This window comes from Aethalodelphis obliquidens, unplaced genomic scaffold (genome assembly GCF_003676395.1).
Source record: "Aethalodelphis obliquidens isolate GAN/ISIS:26980383/991018 unplaced genomic scaffold, ASM367639v1 scaffold25, whole genome shotgun sequence".
Lineage (NCBI taxonomy): Eukaryota > Metazoa > Chordata > Mammalia > Artiodactyla > Delphinidae > Aethalodelphis > Aethalodelphis obliquidens.
Window position 1 is genome coordinate 18820211 of NW_020837969.1, and position 27771 is coordinate 18847981.

The 27771-nt window shown below is 35.7% G+C and overlaps 1 protein-coding gene across 4 annotated transcripts in view; it reads right to left on the bottom strand.

Moving 5' to 3' along the window:
* The window catches only part of TUSC3 (tumor suppressor candidate 3), a 183611-nt gene that overhangs the window by 81645 nt on the left and 74195 nt on the right, over positions 1-27771 (bottom strand). For all 4 annotated transcript variants that reach the window (XM_027122717.1, XM_027122716.1, XM_027122718.1 and 1 more), the window contains exons 3-5: positions 24078-24195; positions 19539-19679; positions 15277-15417 (exon numbers count right to left, since the gene is read on the bottom strand). In XM_027122717.1, coding sequence (XP_026978518.1) covers positions 15277-15417; positions 19539-19679; positions 24078-24195 — 400 coding nt within the window. The remainder of the gene's footprint in view (positions 1-15276; positions 15418-19538; positions 19680-24077; positions 24196-27771) is intronic.

The window sequence follows — 27771 nt, forward strand, 5'->3', positions numbered from 1 at the left end:
AGAGCCAGTGAACCAGGCTCTACTGAAGGACAATGTCTGGCACCTTTTAGAAAGAGTAAAGAAGCCAAGACGACTGAAGGACAGTTGATGAGGGGAAATGGATAAATGGATAAGGTTGGTGAAGTAGTACAGGGCCAGATCCCAGAGCCTCCTGGGTTGGAATTTTGAAAATTAACCATATGGTGGGTAAAGATGGAAGCTAGGATATAGTTAAAAGGCTACTGCAATAAGTGGATTAAGAAATAATTAGAGCTCAAACAAGGGTGGTAGGTATGGTGAGAAATCGTTGGAATCTGGACATATTTGGAAGGAAGAGTCAACAGGATTTTCTGAAAGATTAGATGTGGGGTATGGCAGGGAAGAAGTGGTAAAGGAAGACTATGAGGTTTTTGACTTGAACATGAGAAGTCAAATGCTATGGGAGAATTAGGCCTGGGGCCTGAGATGGGGAGTCTGTCCTGTACCTGTTCATTTGGAGACACCCAGTAGACTTCCAGGTAGAGGTGCAGCATGAGCTAGTTGGATTTATCAGTCTGGAGTTTACAGGGAAGATCTGTCCCCAAGATAAAATTTAGGACTCAATAATAGTTAGACAGTATTTAACCTTTAAAGCTGGACACCAGTTAAGTAAATATAAATGGAGATGACCAAGATCAGAACCCCCTGTTAACACCAAAATAAGTGCAGAAGATAAAAAATGGATGAGCAAAGATGATTAAGAAGTAGCAGTCAAAGAAGTAAGGAAAATCACGAGTGTGGCCTCCTGGAAGACAAGTGATTCTGGATGAAGACATCAGTTCTGTAGATACAGAGAGAGCAGTAATATGAAGACCCAGAGCTAAAAATTGAATTTATTTCCCTGGAAAATATTTGTGCCCTTGACTAGAGCATTTTCAATGGAAAAGTGAGGCAAAAGCCTTATGAAAAAATAAGGAAACAATGTAGACAACTGTTTCAAGGAGTTTTGCTCTAAGAGGGATCAGGTAAATAGAACAATATCTGGAAGGGAAAATGGTGTCATGTCCCTTTAGGATGAATAAGGAGATGTTTGCACTGCTAACGAGATTCAGTAATAAAAGGAAAAGATTAGGATGACAAAGAAAGAGGGGAGAATTGTTGGAAAACTGTCATTGAATACATGAGATGTGATAAGATCTAGTACACAAGTCGGGGTGTTACTCTTAGATAAGAGCAGAAAAGGTTCAAGTAATACAGCAGTACACAGACTCCAAGGGGCTGTGCATAGAATGCAGTGGCAGAAGGAGATCTGGGTACTTAAATGGGATAAAAGCAAATCTTCATTTTCACTATCTTCTAATATATCATTTCCTTCAACTATGAATGTAGTCGACAGATCACAATAGTTTTAGCAGCACCTGTGATTTTCCTTAGTGAGGGAAATGCAAATATCTTCATACTATAACATTTTCATATTATAAGAGTAACTATCTCAAAATATTGTTTATATTCAGACTACTTGAAAACTATGGTAGTTATTAGATCCACATGAGGTCTTGGTGATTTAATGCATTAATAGGAAATATATATATTCCAATATTATAAATTTTACTTACACATAAGAGAAAATGCTCAAATTTTAAAATGAGATGTTAAAATTAAATAGCAATAGCTACACTATCTATGGTTTGTTACAGAAGTTTTAAAAAATTCATCTTAATACATGATTTATTCAAAATTCCAAGAAATGGTCCAAGAAAAGCTGGCTTAAACATGGTGTTTAAACATGAGTCATTTCAAGTAGTGACAGATGTATTTACAGTATTTATTTATAATTACACACAGAGCTGTGGCACTTCTCACAACATACTAAACAAACATAAACTTCTAAAATGCAAAACAGCCCAAATTTATAGAAACTCTTTTTCTAAGTAAGTATAATTGATATTTCCTGTTTTGATTTTAACAACTGAAATGTCCAGTACTTCACTGCTCTCATTAGTTTGGAAATTTAAATTTTTGTAATTAACTTAGCTAGAATTTTATTTATCTATTTACTAAAATATTCATGCAGAAAAGGACATGATTCATAAGGGTACATACAGTTCAATGAATTTTACATGAGCATACCCTTGTAACCAACACTGAGATCAGGAAGTGGAATACTGTTAGAAAAACAGGTGTCCACTGATGCCTCTTCCTAATCATTACCTGCATAACCCTCCAAAGGGGTAAGGATATTTTTTTGAAAATGCTGCATCACAGAGTATGTGTATACCAGGCTTTAGTGGACTAACCAAACATTTCTCAGAACTTTCAACCAAATTTACACTCCAACTAGCAGTGTTTCAGAGTTCTGGTCCATTCACATCCATACCAACAACTGGCATTATCTCTGCATGTGTGTGTGTGTGTATGTTCATCTTGGCTATCCTGGTAGAGGTGTGGCAGGCCATACTATAGTTTTTTTTGTTTGTTTTTTTTGGTTTTTTTTTTATTGTTGGCTGCATTGGATCTTCGTTGCTGTGCATGGGCTTTCTCTAGTTGTAGCGAGCAGGGGCTCCTCGTTGTGGTGTGTGGCTTCTCACTGCGGTGGCCTCTTGTTGCAGAGCACGAGCTCTCTGGCATGCGGGCTTCAGTAGTTGCAGCTCGCAGGCTCTAGAGCACAAGCTTAGTAGTTGTGGCGCACGGGCTTAGTTGCTCTGTGGCATGTGGGATCTTCCCAGACCAGGGCTTGAATCCGTGTCCCCTGCATAGGCAGGCGGATTCTTAACCACTGTGCCACCAGGGAAGCCCTATACTGCAGTTTTATTTCAGAATATCCAGATGATTAACAAAGTTGAATATGTTTTCATATGTTTACTGAAATTTGAACGTTTTGGTAAAGTACCCAGCAAGTCTTTACTCCTCTTCAAAATTTGATTATCTGACTTTTGCTTATTGTTTTCTAAAGTTCTTTATATATATAAAATAAGTAAGTATACACATAGCAAATAATCTTTACCAAGCTTGTGACTTGCCTTCCTTTTCATTTTCTTAATGGTATCTTTTGGCAAACAGAAGTTCTTAATTCACTGAAGTTCAGTTTACCAGTTATTTCTTCCATTATGGTCTGTTTCAAGAAATCTTTGCCAATCCAGCAATCATAAAGATAAATACCTATGTTTTCTTCTAAAAGTGTTAATGTTTACATTTCACACTGAGATGCACAACACACTGAGATTCACAATTCACCTTTTATTTTATTTGAGCTGTAACTGACATACATTATATTAGTTTCAGGTGTACAACATAATGGTTTGATATCTGTATATATGGGGAAATGATGACCACAGTAAGTCTAGTTTAACATCTGTCATCATACATATATAGACTATCTTTCTTGTGATGAGAACATTTAAGATCTATTCTCTTAACAACTTTGAAATATGCAGTACAGTACTGACTATAGTTGCTATGTTGTACATTACATCCCCAATAGTCATTTACTTTATAACTGAAGTTTGTACCTTTTGACACCCTGTGCCCATTTCACCTACATGCACCACGCACCCCCTCTTCTCTGTATCTCTGGTTTTGTTGGGGGTTTTTTTTTGGGGGGGGGTTGCTCTTTTTGTTTTTGTCTTAGATTCCACACGTAAGCCTTTCTTCACTTGGTATTGGGTTGGCCAAAAAATTCGTTTGGTTTTAAGTACACATTCTTCAGTTTCACCAAGAACTTTACTGAACAACGTATTCACTAATCGAACGAACTTTCTGGCCAACCCAATATAATAATGCCTTCAAGGTCCACTTATGTTGTCACAAATGGCAAGATTTAATTTTTTAATGGTTGAATAATATTCATTGTATTTACCACAATGTCTTTATCCATTCATTGATGGACACTTAGACTGTTTCCATATCTTGGCTATTGTAAATAATGCTGCAATGAACATGGAGGTACATATATATTAGTTTTTTTGTTTTCTTCTGATAAAAGAATTGCTAGATCATATAGTAGTTCTACTTTAATTTTTTAAGGAACCTCCATATGCTATTCCACAGTGGCTATACCAATTTACATTCTCACCAGTAGTGCACGAGGGTTCCAACACTTGTTATTTCTTGACATTTTAATAATAGCTATTCTTACAGGTGTGAAGTGACATTTCATGGTGGTTTTTATTTGCACTTCTCTGATGATCAGTAATACTGAGCATCTTTTCACATGTACCTGCACCATCTGTATCTCTTTAGGAAAATGTCTATTCAGATCCTCTGCCTATTTTTTAATTGACTTGTTTGTTGTTTTTACTACTGAGTTGTATGAGTTCTTTATATATCCTGGATATCAACCCCTTATCAAATACATGATTTGCAAATAGTTTCTTCCATTCAGGTTGCCTTTTCATTTTGTCGACCTTTGCTATGCAGAAGCTTTTTAGTTTGATGTCGTCCCACTTGTTTATTTTTGCTTGTTTTGCCTTGGTTTTTGATGTCAAATACAAAAACTTATCACCAAGAACAACATCAAAGAGCTTACCACCTAGGTTTTCTCCTGGGAGTTTTATCGTTTCAGGTCTTACATTCAACTCTTTTATCCATTTTGAGTTAATTTCTGTGTACAGGGTAAGGGTAGGGGTCAAGTTTTATTCCTTTGCATGTGGCTGTCCAGTTTTCCCAATACCATTTATTGAAGAGACTGTCCTTCCCCAATGTATATTCTTGGCTACTTTGTCATAAATTAATTGACCACATATGTGTGTGTTTATTTCAGGGCTCTCTATTCTGTTCCATTGATCTGTATGTCCATTTTTATTCCAATATCATTATATTTTGATTACTACAGCTTTGTAATAAAGTTTGAAATCAGGGAGCATGATGCCTCCAACTTTGTTTTTAAGATTGATTTTGCTATTCAGGGTCCTTTATGGATCCATACAAACTTTAGGATTTCTTCTATTTCTGTGAATTTTGATAGGGATGGCACTGAATTTGTACATTGCTTTGGGTAGTATAATATTTGGTAGTTCATGTTAACAATACTAGTTCTTCCAATCCATGAGCATGATATAACTTTCCATTTATTTGTATCATCTTCAATTTCTTTCATCAATATCTTAATAGTTTTTGGTATACAGTTCTCTCAACTCCTTGGTTAAACTTATTCCTAGGTATTTTATTCTTTTTGATGAATTGTAAATGGAATTGGTTTTTTAATTTCTCTGATAGTTTGATATTAGTATATGGAAATGCCACATAGTTCTATATATTGATTTTTTTTAGCCTGCAACTTTATTGAATTCATTTACTAATTATAGTAGTTTTTTGGTGGAGTCTTCAGGGTTTTCTATATACAGTATTATGTTATCTGAAAATAGTGATGGTTTTCCTTCTTCCTTTCTGATTTGGATGTCTTTTATTTCTTTTTCTTGCTTAATTGCTCTGACTAGGACTTTGAATATGTCAAATAAAAGTGGTGAGAGTGGACATCCTTGCTTTCTTCCTGATCTTAGAGGAAAAGCATTCAGCTTTTCACCACTGAGTACCATGTCAGCTGTGGGCTTGTCATGTAGGGCCTTTATTATGTTCCCTCTATTGAGAAATCTTATGATAAATGGAGTATAGAAGCTAGGTGGTCACCCCATGTACTGGATCTTCACATTGAGGCTTACTGGTGACTTTATAATAAGCAAAAAACTCAGACAACCACATTCCAATTCCAAAAAAAAAAGGCAGGTCCATCTATCTATTAGTAATTTTAAAATGTTCTTCGAGTTTAGTGAGAACATTATCTATCCTCCTGAAGGAAAATTAAGTGCTAGATTTATTAAGAAAAATATACCCTAAGAAGATATTAATTCATTATATTGTTGCCATACTCCTGACCCAAACAAAAATACACAGAAATAACGGACATACCTGTCTTCAAATGGGCAAATGATTCAGTTGCCTGATGGGAAAAACTTTTTATTCAAACAAATATTATCAGCAATTATTTGCTTTTCACTTGGAAAGAGAACAAAATAATATGCCACAGAGATCGTACCTTTATGATATTACAAAGTACATAATTTTATTCAAGAAAAATTTGAAAGAAAAAGGAGCTTATTCCACTCTATTTGAAGTCAGAGCTGCCCTGACTTCAGAGCACTCACTAATGTATAGACACCAAAGAACCTTTCAGGAATTGTGAAAATTGTGTAATAATATATATTAGTTTTTCATAAAACATAATTAAACTGATATAATTTCTTTGAGACAGAAGAAACATTAAGGTATGTGAATCATCCTATAATGCAGAGCATCAGTGTTAAAAGGCAGAAAACAGCTTCTATCCTACTGAGATTTACTGTAATAATAAGGTTTGGGTTATTAGACCTTTTAAATGATGTTTTATCTTTCATGGCTTTACTCGCAGATTCTTAGGATGTTTTTCTTTGTGTTTTTAATGAATGTAACTACTCCTCACACTCATATTTCTGGTTTGAAATGACAGCCATCTCTGAAGAGCATTAGCCTTCCATGAAGCTCTGCATTCAAGGGCTACAAAACATAACATTTTAACTCATTTTGAAATTCCTAGTCAACATTTCTTCCTGAAGACCATAAACTATATATCTATCCTACACTCCCTGAAGTTATGTACCGGTGTAGTTCAATACTTTACTCAACCATTTTGCTTTAAACTCACCATGAAGCACGTACTGTGTATGCTTATTGTCCACCATCCTCTATCTTTAGGGGGTGGAGGAAGTTTGGAAAGCCAAGTTAAACCAAAACAGAACCAATCTATATTCAGCTCCATAAGCAATCATCAGTACCTATTAAATAGTAGTTAACAAGCAAATAGTAGTTAACAAGCACTTTTTTCCCCTTAGGAAGCATGAGACCAGGAAGTACTTACGAATACTCCTTTACCTATTTTTTTTTTTTTTAAACTCAAAACCAGGAAGCTCCAATATCTATGTATGTTTCAGCATTTCCATATGTTACCTCCCCTGTGCAATTGCAAGCTTTGTCTCTATCCTACACCCTAAAGCACTATGAATAGCCTTCTCTCCCCAGTATACATTTCATTCTTAATCCCGTGAGTCATAAACAATAATATGAATATGATAATGAAAAAGAAAATTACCAGCCACAGAATACAGTCTAAAGTAATCCCAGAAGTACTTCTGCACAGGTTCAGTGGTAAGACACAACTGCTAATTGTAGGTAGACTTGTTCTTTACTAAGAAGTGAGCATGTGGCTAGAGGTAGACTTGTTCTTTACTAAGAAGTGAGCATGTGGCTAGACATTCTCTACCGAATTGTTTTTCTCATTATTTTCCTTTTGCATATAAATTTTTTCATTACAGAAGTGGTCTGCTGTTGTATAGTTCATTACTATTTTTATTTTAGGAGCTTTCATTTTACTGTGCAATCCAAGGCTTTCATCAGAGTTTCTACAAATCAGATGACAAGACTTTGCCAAAAATTATTTTAAAATATATTCTCATTTCCAAAGGAAAATGGGATATTGGTTGCTTTTAATAGACAGATGTTTAAGAATCTGAATAAATGCTTCAGCATTTTGGATAGCCTCTTAACTTTGTAAGGATATCCCAAGAATAGGATTTAAAAAAAGACTGGAATTGAACAAATCCAGTTTTTCACTTAAAAATGTTTTTCTTTATAAACAAAAATCAATTTTGGGGTGGTAATGGTGACTATCAGACAGAAAATGGTAAAGGAGATTCAAATTATTTATCTGACCTCATTGTTTAAGTGACTTGAATAGTTTCATAAGCCATCAGCAGATAAGAAAAAAACCCCACAAATGAACATTTTATATTCAGAGTAGTTTTCAAATGTATTGTTTGAAAACATGTCTGTTCTCTGCATCCTGTTACTGACTTCTGAAAGGCTGCCACTGGGGAGCAGATATACCTGCCCAGATTTCCTTCTCAAGTATGTGTTTGTGAATGTTAGAATATCTTCTGTTATGCCAAGCACATTAGCTTTCAAGGATTCAAAGAAGAAAAACAAATCTGCATGATGTAGCAGAGGGGCAAGAAAATTGATTGTTGGAGTACTAACATATATGCATCACATAAATGTTCTTAGGCATTTGTTTACAGTCCTAATGGCTCACTGCATGCCCTGGGTTAAACGTCCGGCATACGAGACACGTGCCCAGATTTAGAGAACCCAGCACTGTGAAAAGAATACAGAACTTGAAGTCAGACACACACACAGAATCAAATCCCAGTTAACCATTTTCTAGCTGTGTGAGCTCCTGCAAATTGAGTTTACTGAATCTTAGTTTCCTTGTTTGAGGATAATACAAATTCCTTTTCATAGTTATTATAGGGAATAAGCATATAAAACATACCCCAAAAGAAGGAAGCGATGCAGTAAACAGTAATGCCTGTTATTACTAACTTTCAACAATAATTCTGGGGCTCTTCTCAAGGAGAGAGAATAATGAAGAAGGCATGCTAATGTCATCTGAGTCCACTTCAGCCACAGGATTACATCTTAAGTAGACAGTTTTTTAGTAGACTGAAACAGTGACAAAATTTGGTATATTGAAGTTGAAATACTAAAGGAGTTTTAACTTTCCAACACTTTGAAAGAAGTGCTGTATTTCTACCAAGAAACTGGGTAGTTTTACTAAATGAAGCAACCTGAGCAAAACCCAAAACGCTTTGAAACTTAATGACTATGGTGATAGAGATCATCCATAGTATCCAGTTATACTAACCAGAGTATAAACTAATTCATCTCTTTTAACTCAGTTATCAAAAAGTGAGAAAATATTAAGACACTTTCCTTGAAAACTCTTATCTTCCTTACTCTAAAAAATCCAAACTTCAAGTTTGTACTTCTCTATCTACCACAAAGCCATAGAGGTTCTCTGTGAATTTCTAGACTCTAGTTATTATTGCAGGTGATGGGTGCTTTAAGGTGATTTGCTTGGGCTGCTTATTAGTCTATCCTATCACATCCAACTCAGTCATAAACACCACTAATTCTTGGTTGAAAAGAAAAATGGAAGGAGGAAGGGCTATTGCAAGAAGGCAAAAGGAGAAAACTGACACTTAGCATATACATTTGTATGCATATATATTAAAGTTTCCTCTTTTGTTACTTTTTAAGTACCATTACTTTTCTTCTTCCTATTGGGAAAGAGACTATATTTTCAATTATCTACTGAAAATGTTTACTAATGATTCTTGGGGACTGACTTTGAATTCAGAAAACTGTTCAACTCTAGTATTAATTTCATTATTGGTTCTCCATAAATTGTGATGAAATTTCCATGTCATACCATAGGCAAATCATATCTTAGGTAAATCTCTTTTACACTTTTTTGTTCCCTGTATTTCTTTTTCTGTTCTTAGGCTTTGACTAAGACCACTAGTAAAATGATGAAAAGCAGGTGATTGTAGGCATCATTTTAAGTTATCACTACTAAGATATTTGCTAGAGATTTTAAGATACCCTTAACCTACTTAAGAAAGTTCACTTTCTTAATTCATCATGAATTAGCTAAATTTGGTTGGTAACACATTTTCAAAAAACTTTTTGCTTCTATGTTCATAAGCAGCATTTGCCATATACCATGGCATACCCTGAAGGTGGTGAAAGTAAGCCTCTGTGACAGCTACTGGCACGTGCAGAAAGCCAGTCAACTCTGCAGGACTAGGAGAAAGGACACAAACTAGAGCATTCAGCAACACCCTAGGGAAAGTGAGCAAATGGGAGGCTATCAGCACCCAACCTAGCTTTACAAGATTGAGAGAAAGGATACAATCTTGAGTATGCCCACAAGATGGAACAGGCTTATCCACAGAAAAGATCTGAGAAAGCCTCAGAGTCCCTAACATGGCTGAAGAAAGGAATTTCTCTCCCAAAGCCACCTAATTTTGGAAGAGGTACACTTCTTCAAATATGAAGAAAGCAATGCAAGACTTCAATTTCAAGGAACATGACACCATCAAAGGAGTACAGTTTTCCAGTGACCAACTAATAAAGAATTCAAAATAGTTGTTTTAAGGAAGCTCAGTCAATGAGCTACAAGAAAACACACAAAGATAATTCCATAAAATCAGGAAAATAATACATGAACAAAATGAGAAGTTTAACAGAGAGATAGGATTCATAAAAAAGAACCAAATAGAAATTTGGGAGCTGAAGAATATGACAAATAAAATGAAAAATGCCATAGAGAATATCAACATCAGATTGGATCAACTGGAAGAAAGAATCTGTAGAGATCACTTGAAATTATCCAGTCGGGGGAACAGAGAAAAGAATAGACAAGAGTGACAAAAACCTACATAACTCTAAAAGGAACTATCTGTGTATTACTGGAGTCCCAGGAGAAAAGAAGAAAGGGGCAGAAAGTTTAAGAAATAATGCCTGATGAAAAGAGCCCCCAAAACAGAATTAAATCTGAATTTTCACAATTAGGAAACAAATACAACTGTCACTGAACAATATATTTTTTAAAATACTTACACATATGTATATTTACATAAAGGTCTTTATAAACATAGGAAAAAGTCAAAGGATTGCTTTGCTTATTAGAGGTTATCCCTAGGGAATGTCCCTTCCTGATGTAATTAAAATTGAGGGAAAAAAGATAGTTTTTAACAGCAGTAAAGTTACTAAAAAGTAGACTTATTTTCAAAACTACTCTCTCTAAGCATATTTGCTAAACACAAACATGTGCACAATCCTGCCCTAATTTATTTTCTCCACTTTGCAAAATACTGTTCTCCCAGCATAGTACCACCAAATTTCAACCCTAAATCATCTTCTCCAAGATACACCCCCCTTAAGGCTATCAGTGTATTTCTCAGCAGAAACCTTGCAAGCCAGGAGACAGTGGAATGAAGCATTAAAAATGCTACAAGAAAAAAAAAAATGCCAACCAAGAGGACTTTACCTGGCAAAGTTATCCTTCAGGGATGAAAGATAGATAAAAACTTTCCCAGGCAAACAAAAGGTAAGAAGTTCATCACCAATCGATTTGCTTTACAAGAAATACTGAAAAACATTCTTTATGCTAAACACACTGGTAAAGGCAAGTATATAGTCAAATTCAGAATACTCTAAAACTGTAATATGGTACTAGAAAACAGTTAATAAGATAACATTAGTAAGTCCTTATCTACCAAAAGTTACTTTAAATATAAATGGATTAAGTTATCCAAACAAAAGGCACAGAGTGAACGAATGGATAAAAAAGGAAGACATAACTATATGCTGCCCTCAAGAATCTCACTTCAGCTTCAAGGAGACAAATAATTTCAAAAAAAGGGATGGAAAAAGATATTTCACACAAGTGGAAACCAAAAGAAAAAACAGAGTAGCTATGCACTCATCAAACAAAATAGACGTGAAGGAAAAAATGATTGCAAGTGACAAGGTAAATGAATAAAATGAAAGAGGAGACATTAAATTCATACTTCAGAAATACAAAGGATTATAAGAGACTACTATGAACAACTGTATGCCAACAAATTGGACAACCTAGAAGAAACAGATAAACCCTTGAAACACAAACCTATCAAGACTGAATCATGAAGAAATAGAAAATTTGAACAGACCTGTAACAAGTAAGGAGATTGAATCAGTAACTAATGACCTCCTAACAAAGAAAAGCCCAAGACCAGATGGTTTCCCTGGAAAATACTACCACACATTTAAAGAAGAATTAATACCAATCCTTTTCAAACTCTTCCAAAAAATTAAAGAGGGAACACTCCCAAACTCATTGTATGAGGCCAGTATTACACCGATACGAAAAGATAAAGCTACAGATCAATATCCCTGCTGAATATACATGAAAAATTCTCAACAAAATACAGTAAACCAAATTCAACAGCACATTAAAAGAATCATACACCATTAACAAGTAGGGTTTATCCCTGGGATGTAAAGACGATTCAACATCTGCAAATCAATCAATGAGATATATCAATTAACAAAATGAATAAAAATCACATGATAATTGATGTTGATATAGAAAAAGCATTTGACAAAATTCCACATCCTTTCATGATAAACTCAATAAATTGGGTATAGAAGGAATGTACAACAACATGATAAAAGCCAGATACAATAAGCTCCCAACTAATATCATGTTCAACTGTGATAGGCTGGAAGCTTTCCCTCTAAGATCAGGAACAAGAAAGGGGGTCCTATCATCAATCTTATTCAACATAGTACTAAAGTACTATCTAGAGCAATTAGGCAAGAAAAAGAAATAGTGGGTATTCAAATCAGAAAAGAAGTGAAACTGTGTTTGCAGATGATATGATCTTCCTAAAGACTGCACCAAAAAAGGGTTTGAGCTAATCACTGATTTCTTTACTAAAGTTGCAGGATTCAAAATCAACATACAAGGACTTCCAAGGACTTCCCTGGTGGTGCAGTGGTTAAGAATCTGCCTGCCAATGCAGGGGACACAGGTTTGAGCCCTGGTCCAGGGAGATCCCACATGCCGTGGAGCAACTAAGCCCCTGTGCCACTGCTGGGCCCGTGTGCCACGACTACTGAAGCCCACACGCCTAGAGCCCATGCTCCACAACAGAGAAGCCACTGCAATGAGAAGCCTGCGCACCGCAACAAGGATTAGCGAAGAAAGCCCACGTGCAGCAATGAAGACCCAACACAGCCAAATAACAAAACAAAACACAAAATCAGCATACAGAACTCAGTTGCATTTCTACACTAATAATAAATTATCCAAAAAAGAAATTTAAAAATCCCATTTACAACAGCATCAAAAACAGTTAAATTCTATTCCTAAGCATTTTATTAAGGAGGTGAAAGATCTGTACATGACATTCATGAAAGAAATTAAAGAAAACAAATGGGAAGTATCTTGTGTCCCACTATAGATATCCAACTACCTAGATTGGAAGTATTAATATTGTTAATATGTCCACACTACCCAAAGCCATCTATAGATTCAATGCAGTCATTATCAAAATTCCAATGGCATTTTTCACAGAAATAGAAAAAAACAATACAAAAATTCATATGGAACCACAAAATGATCCCAGATAGCCAAAGCAATACTGAGGAAAAAAAAAAAAAGTGGGAAAATCAAAACAGTATGGTACCACCATAAAACTCACATAAACCAATGGAATAGAGAGCTCACAAATAACTAATGCATATGCCATCAATAAATATTTGACAAGAAAGCAAAGACTATACATCAGGGAAAGGGAAAGGACAGTCCCCTCAATAAACAGTGCTGGGAAAAGTGAATATTCACATACAAAATAATGTGAATAACTACTTCCTATCTTATACCACTCACAAAAATCAACTCAAAATGGATTCAAGATTTAAATATAAGACCTGAAACTGTAAAACTCCTAGAAGAAATATAGGGAAAAAGCTCCCTGACATTAGTCTTCACAGCAATATTTTGAATATGACACCAAAAGCTTTTCATTTTGTTGATGAGCTTTATAGATTCCCTTTACTGCTCCTTGAGCCAGAACCACAGATATCTTCTAGATATCTTTGCTCCACATGGCTCACTTTCAACTTTCAATCTGAACTGAGTTTAAGTCAAGAAAAACCAAAATAGTAAACAAAAAATTATCAACCCTCAACATCTTCTAATTAGATGTCATTTTGAAAGCTGATGTTCTTACCTGATCTACCTGCTGACACTTTTTAAAAACATCAAATACTTGAGCCTTGCATTCTCTCCAGGTTTTATAGTTATATCACCAGGAGAAAAAGGTTGGCATATGTATAATGCCGTCTTACCTATAAACAGTGTCATTTTTTAAAACCATGATTTCTGGCTTATAACTGAGTAGCAATAATCCTTTACATATTCTGTGTGACAGCACATAGTCTGCTATTGCATTTTGATCCAAACTGACAATATCTGTCCTTTGATTGAGGTACTAAATCTGTTTATATTTAAAGTATATAAGTATATTGATATGATATGACTGATATGATGGTATTTAGGTCTGTCATTTTTTAAATTGTACTGGGTTTCTTGTGTTTTACTCCTCTGTTCCTCCTTTCATTCCTCCTTTGTGTTAATTATATATTTTTAGTATTCCATTTTAATCACTATCTTAGCTTTCCAGCTAATCTCTTTGTATTATGTTTTCAATTGTTCCTCTGAGGATTACAATATGTATCTTAAACTCATCCCAGTCAAGTTAAAGTTGATATTGAACCACATCAGGTAAAATATAGGAACTTTCAACAACATAGCTCAATTTATCCTTTAACATGCTATTGTCATGCACACACAACAAACCCACCAATCCATCAATGCAGTGTTATACTTTGCTTTAAACAGTCATATGTCTTTAAAATATAAAAAGCAAAGAGAAAAATATTAACCCACTATAATTAGGAAAGCTCCATTTTCTAGTAAGAATTTAAGTCTGTTTGCATAATATAGATATTATGCTACCATTTATATTATTTTACACCAATATTTTAATTAGTATAACTATTAAATATCAGATATATCACTGAATATATTTTATTTATATGCTGTTCACATTTCCGTTTTATTAGCTAATTATTTTTTTTAATTTAGCACAATCATAAAGGGAAGAAAAATTCTTTTAGTACAAACTGAAATAGGATCACGTTCACCTGGATTCTCCTAATAGTATCCTAACCAGGTTTCCTGATCCCAGACATACCCTTCAATTGATTGCCCACTGCTACCAATGTGATCATTCTAAAACATAAATGATGTCACACAGTCACACACTCTAGGAAGCCTGTCATGACCTTCGTCACTCAAGATTAGGTGACCTTCCTATGATATTTTGTGCTTACCTCCATCACAGCATGTGTAACATTACACTGTATTTGTCTTCTGATTAGCTTGTATCCCCACGATGAATTACGTACAGGTAGGGTCTATGTCTTACCTTTATACCTCCAGTACCTAATAAACATCAGGAACATAGTAGAGACACAAGAAAAGAGTTGCTGGATAAAAACAACTGAATGAGTACATTTCCAACTGCTTCAGTTTGTAAGAGTCTCCAAACTACTAATTCTTAGTATATTTCTAAATGTATTCAACATACATTCATTTAGCACTTGTAATATGCCAAGTACACAGGGAAAGACATTATATTTTAAAAGTGAAACGTAGAAGGAAGATAGCACAGTCTAGACTAACTGAACTTAAATTATATCACCTTCAGTCCTAAAAAGTTAATTCCTCTCATCCAGACTTGATTTCCATTATAGTAATAATCTGGCTCATTTTGTTAATATTATACAACTTATACCATTACACAAAGAAATAGGGTAAATGTGTTAACATACCAGAGATACCATGGCCCAACCAGTCTTGTTATAGATGAACTCCAAGTTGTTCCTTCTTAAATACAGCAAACCACCCACAAGTGACACTAACAAGGCCAAAGCAATGGTGCCAGAGTAGTTGGGTGGTCTGAAGACACGAATCTGCAAGAATACAATGAAAGTTTTTAAAGTTAAAGAAAAATATTAATCTTTTTCGCTGAACCATATTCTAGTCCTTCCAGTCTTTTAACACAAGTAATTCAGAAAGGTGTCACCTTACTTTTCATACCTGGAAATAACATTCCTTTTGCTCTTTATGAGTCAAAAAATACATGCCTTAAAACATCATGGCTGGGCTTCCCTGGTGGCGCAGTGGTTGAGGGTCTGCCTGCCGATGCAGGGGACACGGGTTCGTGCCCCGGTCCGGGAGGATCCCGCGTGCCGTGGAGCGGCTGGGCCCGTGAGCCATGGCTGCGGAGCCTGTGCTCCGCAACGGGAGAGGCCACAACAGTGAGGGGCCCACGTACCGCAAAAAAAAAAAAAAAAAAAAAAACATCATGGCTATGTAACACGACTTGCTCTTAAGGTGCTTTTAGGTGAATACAGTTAAATATATGCAAAACCTACTTATATTCATCCCAGAGCTGTTCTGGTTCACCCATGGAACGTGGAATCATCTGGTAAAAAGTAGAGGTGAGATGGGGGGTATAATACTTGTATTATTTCGAATTGGAACTTTTTAAAAGGTGTTTTTTAATAGCTTTATTGAGCTATAATCCATATACCATACAATCCACCCTTTGAAAGTACACGATCCAATTTTTTTTTTAGCATATTCACAGGTATGTGCAACCATCACCACAGTCAGTATCAGAACATTTGAATCACTTCAAAAGGAAATCCCATACCCTTTAGCATTCACTCCCTTATTCCTCTCACCCTCCAACCTTAAGCAACCACTAATAAATCTACTGTCTGTCTCTATACATTTCCCTATTCTGGAATTTCATATAATATGTAGTCTTTTGTAACTGGCTTCTTTCACTTAGCATCATCTTTTCAAGGCTCATCCTTGTTGGAAAATGTGCCCCTGCTTCATTCCTTTTTATGGCTGAATATTCCATTGTATGGATATCACATTCTGTTTATCCATTAATCACTTAATCAGTTGATGGGTATTTGGGTTGTTTCCACCTTGTGGCTGTTATGAATAATGCTGCTATAAACATTCTTGTACACGTTCTTGTGTAGGTGTATGTTTTCATTTCTCTCAGGTATATACCTAGGAGTGGGATTGCTGGGTCACATAGAAACTATGTTTAATGGTTTGAGGAATTGTCAAACTGTTTACCAAAGTGGCTGCACTATTTTGCATTCCCACCAGTGGTGTATGTGGGTTCGTATTTCTCCACTTACTTGCCAGTGCTTATGACATCATTTCTTGATTCTAGCCACCCTAGTGGGTGTGAAGTGGTATCTCACTGTGGGTTTGATTTGCATTTTGCTGATAACTAATGATGTTGAGCATCTTTTTTGTACTTACTGGCCACTTGTATATTTTCCTTGAAGAAATGTCTATTCACATCCTTTGCTCACTTTTTAATTGGGTGGCCTTTTTATCGGTTATTAAGAGTCCCACATATATACTAGATATAAGTCCCTTATAAGAAAAATGATTTGCAAACACTTCTCCCATTCTTGGGTTGTCTTTTCAGTTTTTGATGGTGACTATCAAAGCATACAGACTACTTTTTTTAAAGTAGCTGTAATTTTCACAGACCTTGGTTCCAGTAACATTCCCCATGAGAGGAAACCAAGGCTCCTAGGAGAGATGGCTAACTGAGCACTGGGTAGAATAGATGTGTAGATACAAGATGATCCTGAGACATATTATGTCAGAAAGTAAGAAAGTGTTTAAAAGAAAATGATGGAGACATGTTACAAGGACAGGGAAGCCAGCATGAAGGGACACCCACTAGTCAAATCTAGAACAATTTTGGCACCAAAACATTTAGGCACAGTAATAACTTACAAACCACTGGAGGAAAAAAAAAGCAATTCATGAGTCTGTACCAATGAATGAGTAAGTGATAAAGGGGAGGACTCTTGCTTACAGCAGAATGCTATGAGCCAACTAGAAATATGGACAAAGTGCTAGAACTGGAACATCATCATTTTGCAACCATCATGATAAAAACTGGATCAGGCAAGGTTCATCAATGGATGCTAAATATTGACAAAATTTTGATGAGGAGTAAGATATTTGCATGATCTTAAGGTGTCTCCACATAGATAGCTTACTAATTAGAATAGCTTACTAATTAGAAAGTGGGGGGGGGGGAGAATAGTAATTACATAATGGAGAAATGAAAGACACCATGATAAGATGTTCAAAATTAACATCACCAATGAGGGACAGAGGGCATCATGGGCTATACATGTAGTTAGAACAAAACATGACCTCTGTGGTATTGTGGTCAAGAATGCATTAGCAGAATCCAGTCAAAAAAAAAAAAACATCAGGCAAATCAAATAAGGATCATTCAGTTCAAAAAGTGCGAGAGGATTATATTCTTCAAGATGTCAAAGTTTTAGATAAGTTATGGAAATGTTCCAGGTTAAACAAGGCTAAAGGACAAGTAAATGTAATACCTAACTCTAGACTGGATCTTGTACTGAAGGTGGGAAACTATTATTAAAGGATAGTATTAGGTCAACTGACAAAGCTAGAATATATACCATAGCTCAAATAGAAATATTATACCAGTGTAAATCTGTGAAGGTGGTAACCGTACCATCTTCATGTATTTCTTAGGAGATGCAATTCACCTTAAAATGGTTCAGAAAAAGACTGTGTGTGGGTGTGTAAGTATGTGTGGAGAGACAGGGTGGAGGAGAGGTAAGAATAAGAATGGCAAAGCAAAAGTTGTAAAAAGTCAACACTATGTGAATCCTGATAAAGGGTATACACTGGAACTATTTATACTATTTTCATCTGTGGAACTTTTTAATTTGAAATTATTTATAAATAGATCCACATTTGTAAAAAAATATCTACTAACAATGCGTAAGTATGATAATAGGTTAGAATCATTTCTGATTAAAATTTAGTATTTCTTATAAAGAATTAATAGTACTTTTCCATATTACCTTTAATATTTTGTACCAAATAAATGATACATTGTAGAGCTGAATATCTGCCAAAACATTTCCAAAAAACTGATGAGTTAGGAAGTAAGTTTAGCCACTGAAATATCATTAATACCTATATTATTTTATTTACAATGACGGTAGTATAATATGAGAGACGTCTTTCTCAACTGAGAATAAATGTGTTTACACCTTATGGTAAAAATCAATGCTTCTGAATTACTTCTAAGGTAAATATAATTTTAAAGTAGCTGGTTATAATTGTTCACTGTAGAACATTCTGGTGACATTAAGCGCTCCACACAGACATGAACTATCATCAACATTTTTGTTCATTTACTTGCTGAATAAACTGTCTATACATCTACACTCATATTTATGCTTTTACTGAGTCATACTATAAATACTATTTTTCTAACCTACTTTTTCACTTGTTATACCTTAAGCTTCTTTCTACATCAGATATTCTTGCAAACCACTGTCTAGACTCTGGCACACTTAATTAGTCTCTTATTTTTACACATTTGATTTCTTTACGATTTTTTCCATTAAAATGAACTTTAAACTTTTTTTCCTATGGTTAAGAATTTAAATCATTCCTGATTATATCCTTAAGTTAAATTCCTTCAAGTGGAGTTATTAAGTTAAATTCCATAAAATAAAGACATGACACATACCATTAGAATAGTTACACCAATTTATAGTCCCAAGCACAGTATATGTCAGTGGCATTTTCTCACATGGCTCATGAAAAAGTGGGTATTATCCCATTTTTATTTGCTCAAAGGATAGTTAAAAATTATACATCTGGCTTTTTAATTAGAATTTCTTTGATTACTAAGACCGCTGAGCAACAGTCAGTATATTTTTTAGCCTGTGAAATTACTTTGTGCCTAACTTATGTATTCTTTAATGGTTCCCTGATATTTTAAGAGCCAGTATTTTAAAAACCATTTAAATTCACCTAACTCAAAGTTTAACTTACAGCTATCAGATGCAGTTTTCTTGAAGCAAGGAGAAATGTTCCATAGAGAAATTGAAAAAAAGAAAAAAATCCTGTGGCTTTATTACAATGTTCTACCAAACCACACTAATTAGCCTGTTATTAAAACTGGTAGGGAATATGAACATACATGAACATCCGTTCTGTCAGCAATCCACTTTGCTAGTTGCTCAGCTGCAAATCCAATTCTTTGAAGGTCAAAAGTATCAGCTCTCTTGGGTCTGCCTTTTGGAGGAAAATGCATAAATGTAGGAGCAGAGTTCATGTTGAGCTGTAAAACATGAGATAAAACATACTAAATACAACATCCCACCAATCTTTATATATCCTTCATCTGACGTTTTATGGTGTTTTTTCCTGCATGAATTCTGGAAAGATAGCGTTTATTATGAAAATCCAAGTGGCTTTCCAGAGCTTAACTACTGTTTTCAGTCATCTTACTATATTGTTGAATAGAAAAGAACTTAGGGATTAGGCCAAGCTTGCCGAACCTTCACATTTAACATACATCATTCACATTCTCAGCTGCATCATCTATTTCATCGGCCATTTCCATCTTTATTTTCTAGAATTCTACAACTAAAGAATGAAATGGTTCAAAGTGCAAAATGGTTCAAAGTGCAAAATAGAAACACTGTAATTTGGTGGTACATGGACTGTTTTCACTTCTTAAGCAGTTATTAAAGAAAAAGGACCGGCATTTGATGAAAGATAAATATATCATGTAATTAATTTCAAGTATATTGACTTCTTTGTTAAAAATTTAAAGACTTTTGTTCAACTCCTCCATTATTTCAACTGTCTCAAAATGGTTATATCTCATAACTATTTTCTAAAGGCAAGCTCCATTTGAAAAGTATACTGAATAAAACACTACTCTAGTATAAACAATATCATGTCTAAAAACAAATATGAGGTTAATTTGCATTGAGGAGTAAACTGCAAAACATACATACAGATTAAACTCTTGCTGCCCAAGAATTATGAAAAATGTTTCAAATGAAAGGCAAAGAGATTTTTGGTCCTGACTTCCAATATATAGTTCAGAATTCCCCAATAATGAGAATAAAAAGCAAATTGAAGTAACAACAAACATCAGATCATGCTTGCTGTCATCAAGGTAAAGATACAGCAGTACCAGCTGTGGGCCTGCATGTTACGGACATTAAGTAATTTTTATTAAATTGAACAGAACACAGTCACCAATTCCTCTCTTCCCTGTGATTTCTCCCCCTCCACATTTTGTTCATGTGTTTCCTGACAGATGCGCAAGAGATAGCTACAGCCAATATGTAAGCCAATATGTAAATGTAAGATTCAAGGGAGAGGAAGTACCCTGCATTAGAACAATCAGAAACTCCACGCTAAGACACTTCACATCCTAGAATTTTAGAGTTAAAAAAATACAATTCAAAGCTTTCATCCTAATTAAAATGTACAAATTCCCAAGGCTACACAAAGCAGGGTACAACACACTCCTGACTGCTAGTGCAGAGCACCTTCTAACACATCATTAACGTTTTGGCCTGCTGTCAGACACTTAGCCTCAGCCATCACACGGGAATCACATATAATTTACTTTCCAAACAAGTCTCCAACAAGCCAGAGATTGTCAAATTTCTTCACTTGTTCTTAATATCATATCCAGACACCACAGCGACAGTGCTTTAAAACATCAGTTTAGAGAGAGTACTTCAACAAAATGTGATTCAGTAGTTAGCAAGAAAGAAAACATACACATTAAGAACCTTTTAGTAGTTCCCAAGTAAAACAAAATATACACTTCGCTATTTTTGTAATTATAATTCCCCATAAAAATCATTAGCAGCTATAACTTTTATGCAATGCTGCATTTTAAAATGAAAACTCTCATTGCTAAGCCAGGGGCTAGGTTTTGGAAAAACAAAGCAGTGCTGTGTTTGGAATTCTGCTGATTCAAAATTAACCTGAGGAAATTTTTCAATTAAAAACAATCTTGACTTCAACTCTTTTTTTTTTTTTTAATAAATTTATTTATTTATTTTGGCTGTGTTGGGTCCTCATTTCTGTGCGAGGGCTTTCTCTAGTTGCAGCGAGCAGGGGCCACTCTTCATCGCGGTGCATGGGCCTCTCACTGTCACAGCCTCTCTTGTTGCGGAGCACAGGCTCCAGACGCACAGGCTCAGTAGCTGTGGCTCATGGGCCCAGCTGCTCCGTGGCATGTGGGGTCCTCCCAGACCAGGGCTCGAACCCGTGTCCCCTGCATTAGCAGGCAGACTCTCAACCACTGTGCCACCAGGGAAGCCCTTGACTTCAACTCTTACATCTATGCCGAAGTTAAAAAAAATGTTTAAAGCATATAAAAGAACTCAACAATTATATCTAACAGTATATCTATATGTTTATATACTGGCAGCCTATATAGTCAGTACCTAGCACAAAGGAAGGATTACTTTGTCCCACAATTTTGTTTGGTTTTCTTTAATTCGAATTAGCTACCAACATTTTAAAGATAGGGAAATTTCATATAAAAATTCATTATTTGGGTCTCTACTTGAAAAACAGAGCTAGCTCCACTGGCCTGCATTTCTTCACTAGAGAGAGAGCTGAGCTGCATCTCCCTCACTGGGTCGGCTGGTCCTGTCCAGTCCACTGTAGCCCCACCCATGCCAGTGAAACCAACGGTCAGCTGCATGGCATTCTGCTGATTTTATTTCTTACAGCAGTTAGGAAAAAAGTGAAATTTGAGTGTTTCCATTAAATATATATATTTTTAAAAAAGACCAAGAAAGATTTTGTTCTAATAAAGATCGGAGGGAACATATTTAATTATTCAAGTGAAGAACTGATGTTTTTAATATACTAAGTATGTACATAAACAAAGATCCCATAATGAAACTAAACTCATGTGACTGGTTTCCCTCATTCAGCTTCCACGCCTGGCCAGGGGAGATGTTTGGGCTTGAAGCCTCTGCTCTAGCAATCAGACTGGACCTGGGTGACTGTTTCCTAAGATGGCAGAGAGGATTCATGTATATACTGAGTGAACATATATATTCATGTATATACCAAATGCTATATATATAGCACTACCATCTGATGATCTCTAAGGCCAAGTCTCCTGAGATTCTACACAGACGTATAAATTACATGAAAAAATATTTGGATGTTATAGTACTGTAATTTATCTTTACGAGGTTATTTGAAATTACACATTTATGTTTATGTGTTTTTCTTTATTTTTATATAATTAGCTCCCTAGTCTATAAGCTCCTTATGGGGAAGAACTATGTATGTTTTTCTCACCAATTCAATAATACTTCTTGAATAGACAGACAAAAGGAAACATGCCCAAAAGGTAAAATAAATTTATAAGAAAAAAATAAATGAAGAATACTAATAGGAAAGCCCAAGGGTAAAGGGTATTGAAGGCAAAAGGAGAGAATTAATTCTATTCAACTAGAAACTGTCAAAGAAGAATGAATTATCAATCTGGAAGCAAGTAAGCAGAAACACTCACTAATGGACCATTTACAATTAGCTTGAGTCTTTACAGAACTAAATACTTTTCCATGACGTGGTAAAGAACTGCACCAGAGTGTCACATGTGAGAAAAATAAAATAGACCAAGATACCCAAACTAATCAATGCTGGGTATGGCACTAAGTTTTACATTTGAAAGGCATGATCAAGTAGTGATAAATACAAGAAATTAATAACTGCAGGGTAACAGCAGGGATCAAGAAGCCAGACAGCTGAGCTCAAATTCTATCACCATTTTATTTTATTATCTCCATATACTAACTCTGTAACCTTGCACAAGTGATGTTAACCTCTCCATACCTTAATTTCCTCATCTATGAAATAGAGATAAAAACAACATATTTCGGGCTTCCCTGGTGGCACAGTGGTTGAGAATCCGCCTGCCGATGCAGGCGACACGGGTTCGTGCCCCGGTCCGGGAAGATCCCACGTGCCGCGGAGCAGCTGGGCCCGTGAGACATGGCCGCTGAGCCTGCGCGTCCGGAGCCTGTGCTCCGCAACGGGAGAGGCCACGACAGTGAGAGGCCCGCGTACCGCAACAAAACAAAACAAAAAAACATATTTCTCTTTGGATTGTTATGAAGCTAAATGAAAGAAAACACATGAAGTACTTAGAAGAGTCCTTGGACTTATAAGGACTCAATGTTAGCGATGATGATGTAATCACGACAAATTCCAACAGGACTGGTATCCTTATAGGAAGCAGGACGTGAGTCCCATTGGGCTAGGGTCCCATCCTTATGACCTCATATAACTTTAATTACCCCCTTAAAGGCCTTATATCCCCCCAAAGCAGCATAAAGGTTAAGTAAAACTTACACTGAATCTTATATAAAATTTCACAAATTTATGCAAAATACCACCCAAACCACATACAATATATCAAAATAAGGCTAATGCATGTAAACTGCCACTGTATGCTGAAAAAACATACTTCCTCTATAATGGAAAAGTCAAAATGTGTTTATTCACTAATGGCAAAAACTATGTACTGATAAAGGTAACATTTACTGTAATTATTGTAATTATATCACATAATTAATAACTACTCATTGCATGCACTGAATTGTATTTTTATCTGGCAAACAGAGATGCGGCAATCTTAACTAACTCTATTAAATATGTTATTAAAACAAAACTCTTTTACCTGCTGAAAAACATCTGTTCCCTCATCGTAGTCCACCATACTGAAGAAGAGTTTGTTACAAAAAGCAGAGGAATAGCGCCACGAGTTAGCCAGTATTTGATATTCTTCGTTAGCTTGCCTGGTAAGGATAATGGGACAGAGTAGAAACATTATCAGTATTGAAACATTAACAAAGCTATTAATAAAACAGGTAATTCTGGGACAAGAGTTGGTCTGTTTTAGTATGAACTGCAAGCTAAGAGTAGATTTTATAGTTTAAACGGAGGTAAAAAAAATAGAATATTCCATGAGGTAAAAATTATACGGAATTCAAACTTTATCATTCGTGAATAAAGGGTTACTGCATCACAGCCACACTGATTCCTTTACTTACTGCTATGTTTGCTATTACACTACATAAGGGCAGAGTGGAGGAGTTCTAATAGAAAGCGTGTGGGCAAAAAAGCCCATCCTGACCCTTTAAGTAAGAAGCCCGACAACTCTTTTTACAGGGGATAAAATCATTTTGTGCCGTCTCCTATACATGTAACTTAAATCTTCTGATGATTTTTAGTAACAGGCACAGAGCAGTTTTTAAGAATTTTGGAATTCACTTTAATGGAGAAATAAAAATCATGGATATATGTTTTAAAACTGTAAATACACTTGTACTGCACCTTTATATATTCCATCTATCTAAAAATGCATTTACATTCACACCTAAAAGTAAGCAAAAATTTGAGTAGCTAAACCAAATGCCACAAACAAGCTCTTCTCTAAGAGCATATTTACTCCTATTTTGAATTTGTTTCTATTGGACATTTTGTTGATATGCCAGATACTAAAGCTCTATAGTTAGGTGAAGGCAGGGAGTAGAAATAAAGAAACGGTGTTGCTAGAAGGATGTAGGTATAGTCATGGAAAAAGAAGCAACAGTGATTGCTAAAATTTTAATTTTAAAAACAGGGGAGGGGGCTTCTTCCATACGGTTGACTATTCACAGGAGACCTGGGGAGTCTCTCCCAAAAGAAGTATAGATATAAAAAGGTATAACCCCACAGTCACAAAAAGACTTGGAGTGGAGTCAGCAGCAGATAAACAAGTTCAAGAACTATCTGGAAAACATAAGGCTAGTGGAAAAGTTTTGATGGAGGAAGTTACAATCCCAGAGAAGACTGCAGTAAAAGGAGAAGCTAGGAAAAATACTGGATTAGAAGCAGCAGAGATGCTGGCTCTGAGATTTCATCTTGCTAACGAGCTAGCCTATTACTGTTTCATGGATGCTGGCAGAAGCCATGAGACTCGTGGGTTAGAGACCTTATGGACTTTATTCTTCGTGTTTGTTTGCATCAGTTCCCCATGCCCCCAAGTTCATGGGGTAGCACAAAAGGCCCTTCCTGAATACCTGCACACACAGTTCACTGTGTTACAGGACAGCCATACTGAGTTTGGAGGACTTACTGTTTTTATAGCACATGATGATACATCCCATGCTTTGTTCAGTGAAACACATAATGTCACTCCTCAAGGCTTGTCACCGCACACACAACCCTTGGCATTCTTGGCATGCCCAGCAACATGCAGGATCATCAAAGCCCATGGCAGGATGATCATACTGTTGCTTTTCCCAACAGTATTCACAAAAAAATAACAATGCCATATAAAAAAAAAAAAGAGCAAGGAAAGTAAAAGAGCGAGCACTTATAAATAGAAAATATGATTTCTCAAATGAAACACCAATATTAGTAGATAGAGTTAAATAAAATTCAAAGAACAAAATGGACACAGGTGGACAATATTGGTGGGAGGAAGGAGAGAGGTACCTAGGCATATAATCCAATAAGCCCAATCTTCACATAGAAGGAGCCCCAAAAAGAGAAGAGACAAAGGAAATTTTCTGGAAACATAATACAATTAAAGGAGACTAGGTATTCAAATTAAAATCACTTCCCAGGTTCTGAATAAGAGGAATAAGAAAAGACCAACATATTGTGATATTTTACAACACTAGAGGCTGGCAGATAACAGAATAACGCCTTCAGAGTTTTGAGGGCACGTTATTTTCAATCTAGAATTGTATATCAAGCCAAACGATTAAGTTTGAAATAAACACGTTTGAAAAAATGTAAGTCATATGAAATTACCTTAGGCTATAATTGATAGAAATGGTAAAAATAAGAGTGTGATAGAAGAACTGTAAGGAAGGTAAAAGGGCAACTAGAAATATGATGCAGTAGGAAAGGTGGAAGATGTGTAAGAAAGCTGTGATCCAACTACGAAGCTATGAAATACAAATCAGGACAGGAATTTACTTGGACTTCAAGATGAAGAGAACCGATTGTAAGCAACCATTACAATTAGAAAGAGTGGCACAATGCCCAGACTATCATTAAGGCACGTGTGGTCCTGCGACAGGAAAAACAACAACAAAATGAATCTAAAAGGCAAGGTCCAAAGAAGAAGAAAATTAAAATGTATCATAATCTTGATTGCTAGGTGATGGGAAAAGGCATTCATTTTGAACATTTTCTTTTGCGTCAGGGAGGGGGTCATAAACAACAGCACTGTGGAAAAGGAACCATAATAAAAACCTACTACTTTGCAATTGATGCTATTTCTGTAGAAACAATAAGTCAACCTACAGACAGAGCACAGATGTAACGATGGTTACAGTACAGAATGTAAGAGCTATCAACTATGACAATACAGGATTGGTAGGTAAAAGGGAGGAAGAAGGTGTACTTGCTAATCTTCGACTTAGGGAATCAAGAGATATCACTTACACTTATGAACAAGAAATAGAAGAGCGCTATTTACTGTTTACAATAATAAAAACTATAAAAATGGTAAGGGGTGAGATGAGTTAAATCCTCACCTATTAGAGCCAGAAATGTAAAGATCAGGTCTACTGCATGAAATATATAAGACTAACACTTAGAGGTATGAAAAAAACACCAGAAGAAAAAAATACAAAGGAATAACAGTGATTGCCTGTGGCTAAGTCTGCAAATAAGTGAGTGCCAGGGCTAGGGACATTCTAGGCCCTTTTTTATTAACAAGGAGCACATTAACAGTGCTATGATTAAAATATATTTAAGTGGGCTAAATATGAGCAAGGCTATAATCTGAGGTCACTTAGCATAAAGGCCTTAAGGGCACGTTTTAAGACAGCACAGTACAAAAACCGACCACTGTAAAGATCAGCCTGAGACTGCACTGTGCTCCCTAGGCAGAAAACTATATTGTATACATTCTGAATCTGTTCAAATGAAATAATTACAAACTTTTAAAACTTTGGTGGTTAAATAAGATTTAACCTGAGCACCTAACAGCAAGAAGTGAGCTAATCTCCAAGGTCTCTGTTTTCATGGAGTTGACGTTTTAGTGAGGAGACATATAATAAACAACCAAATAAACAAATGAAAATCATTAAAAGGTAAGATATACACTGAGAAAAAAATTCCATGGAATTGTATTACAGAAAACAATGGAGGATCTACTCAGATGACGCGGTCATAAAAGGCTTCTCAGATGAAGCGACACTAATGCTCAAATCCCAAGGATGAGAAAAAGCCATCGCTGAAAAGAGCTGGAGAACGGACATTTCGGAGAGCAGGAACAGCAAGCACGAGGGCTGGGAAGGGAAAGACTTCAAGGTACTGGAGAGATGAAGCTGTGATGTAAATGGGAACATGCTCTCTGTCTCCTGGAGGGA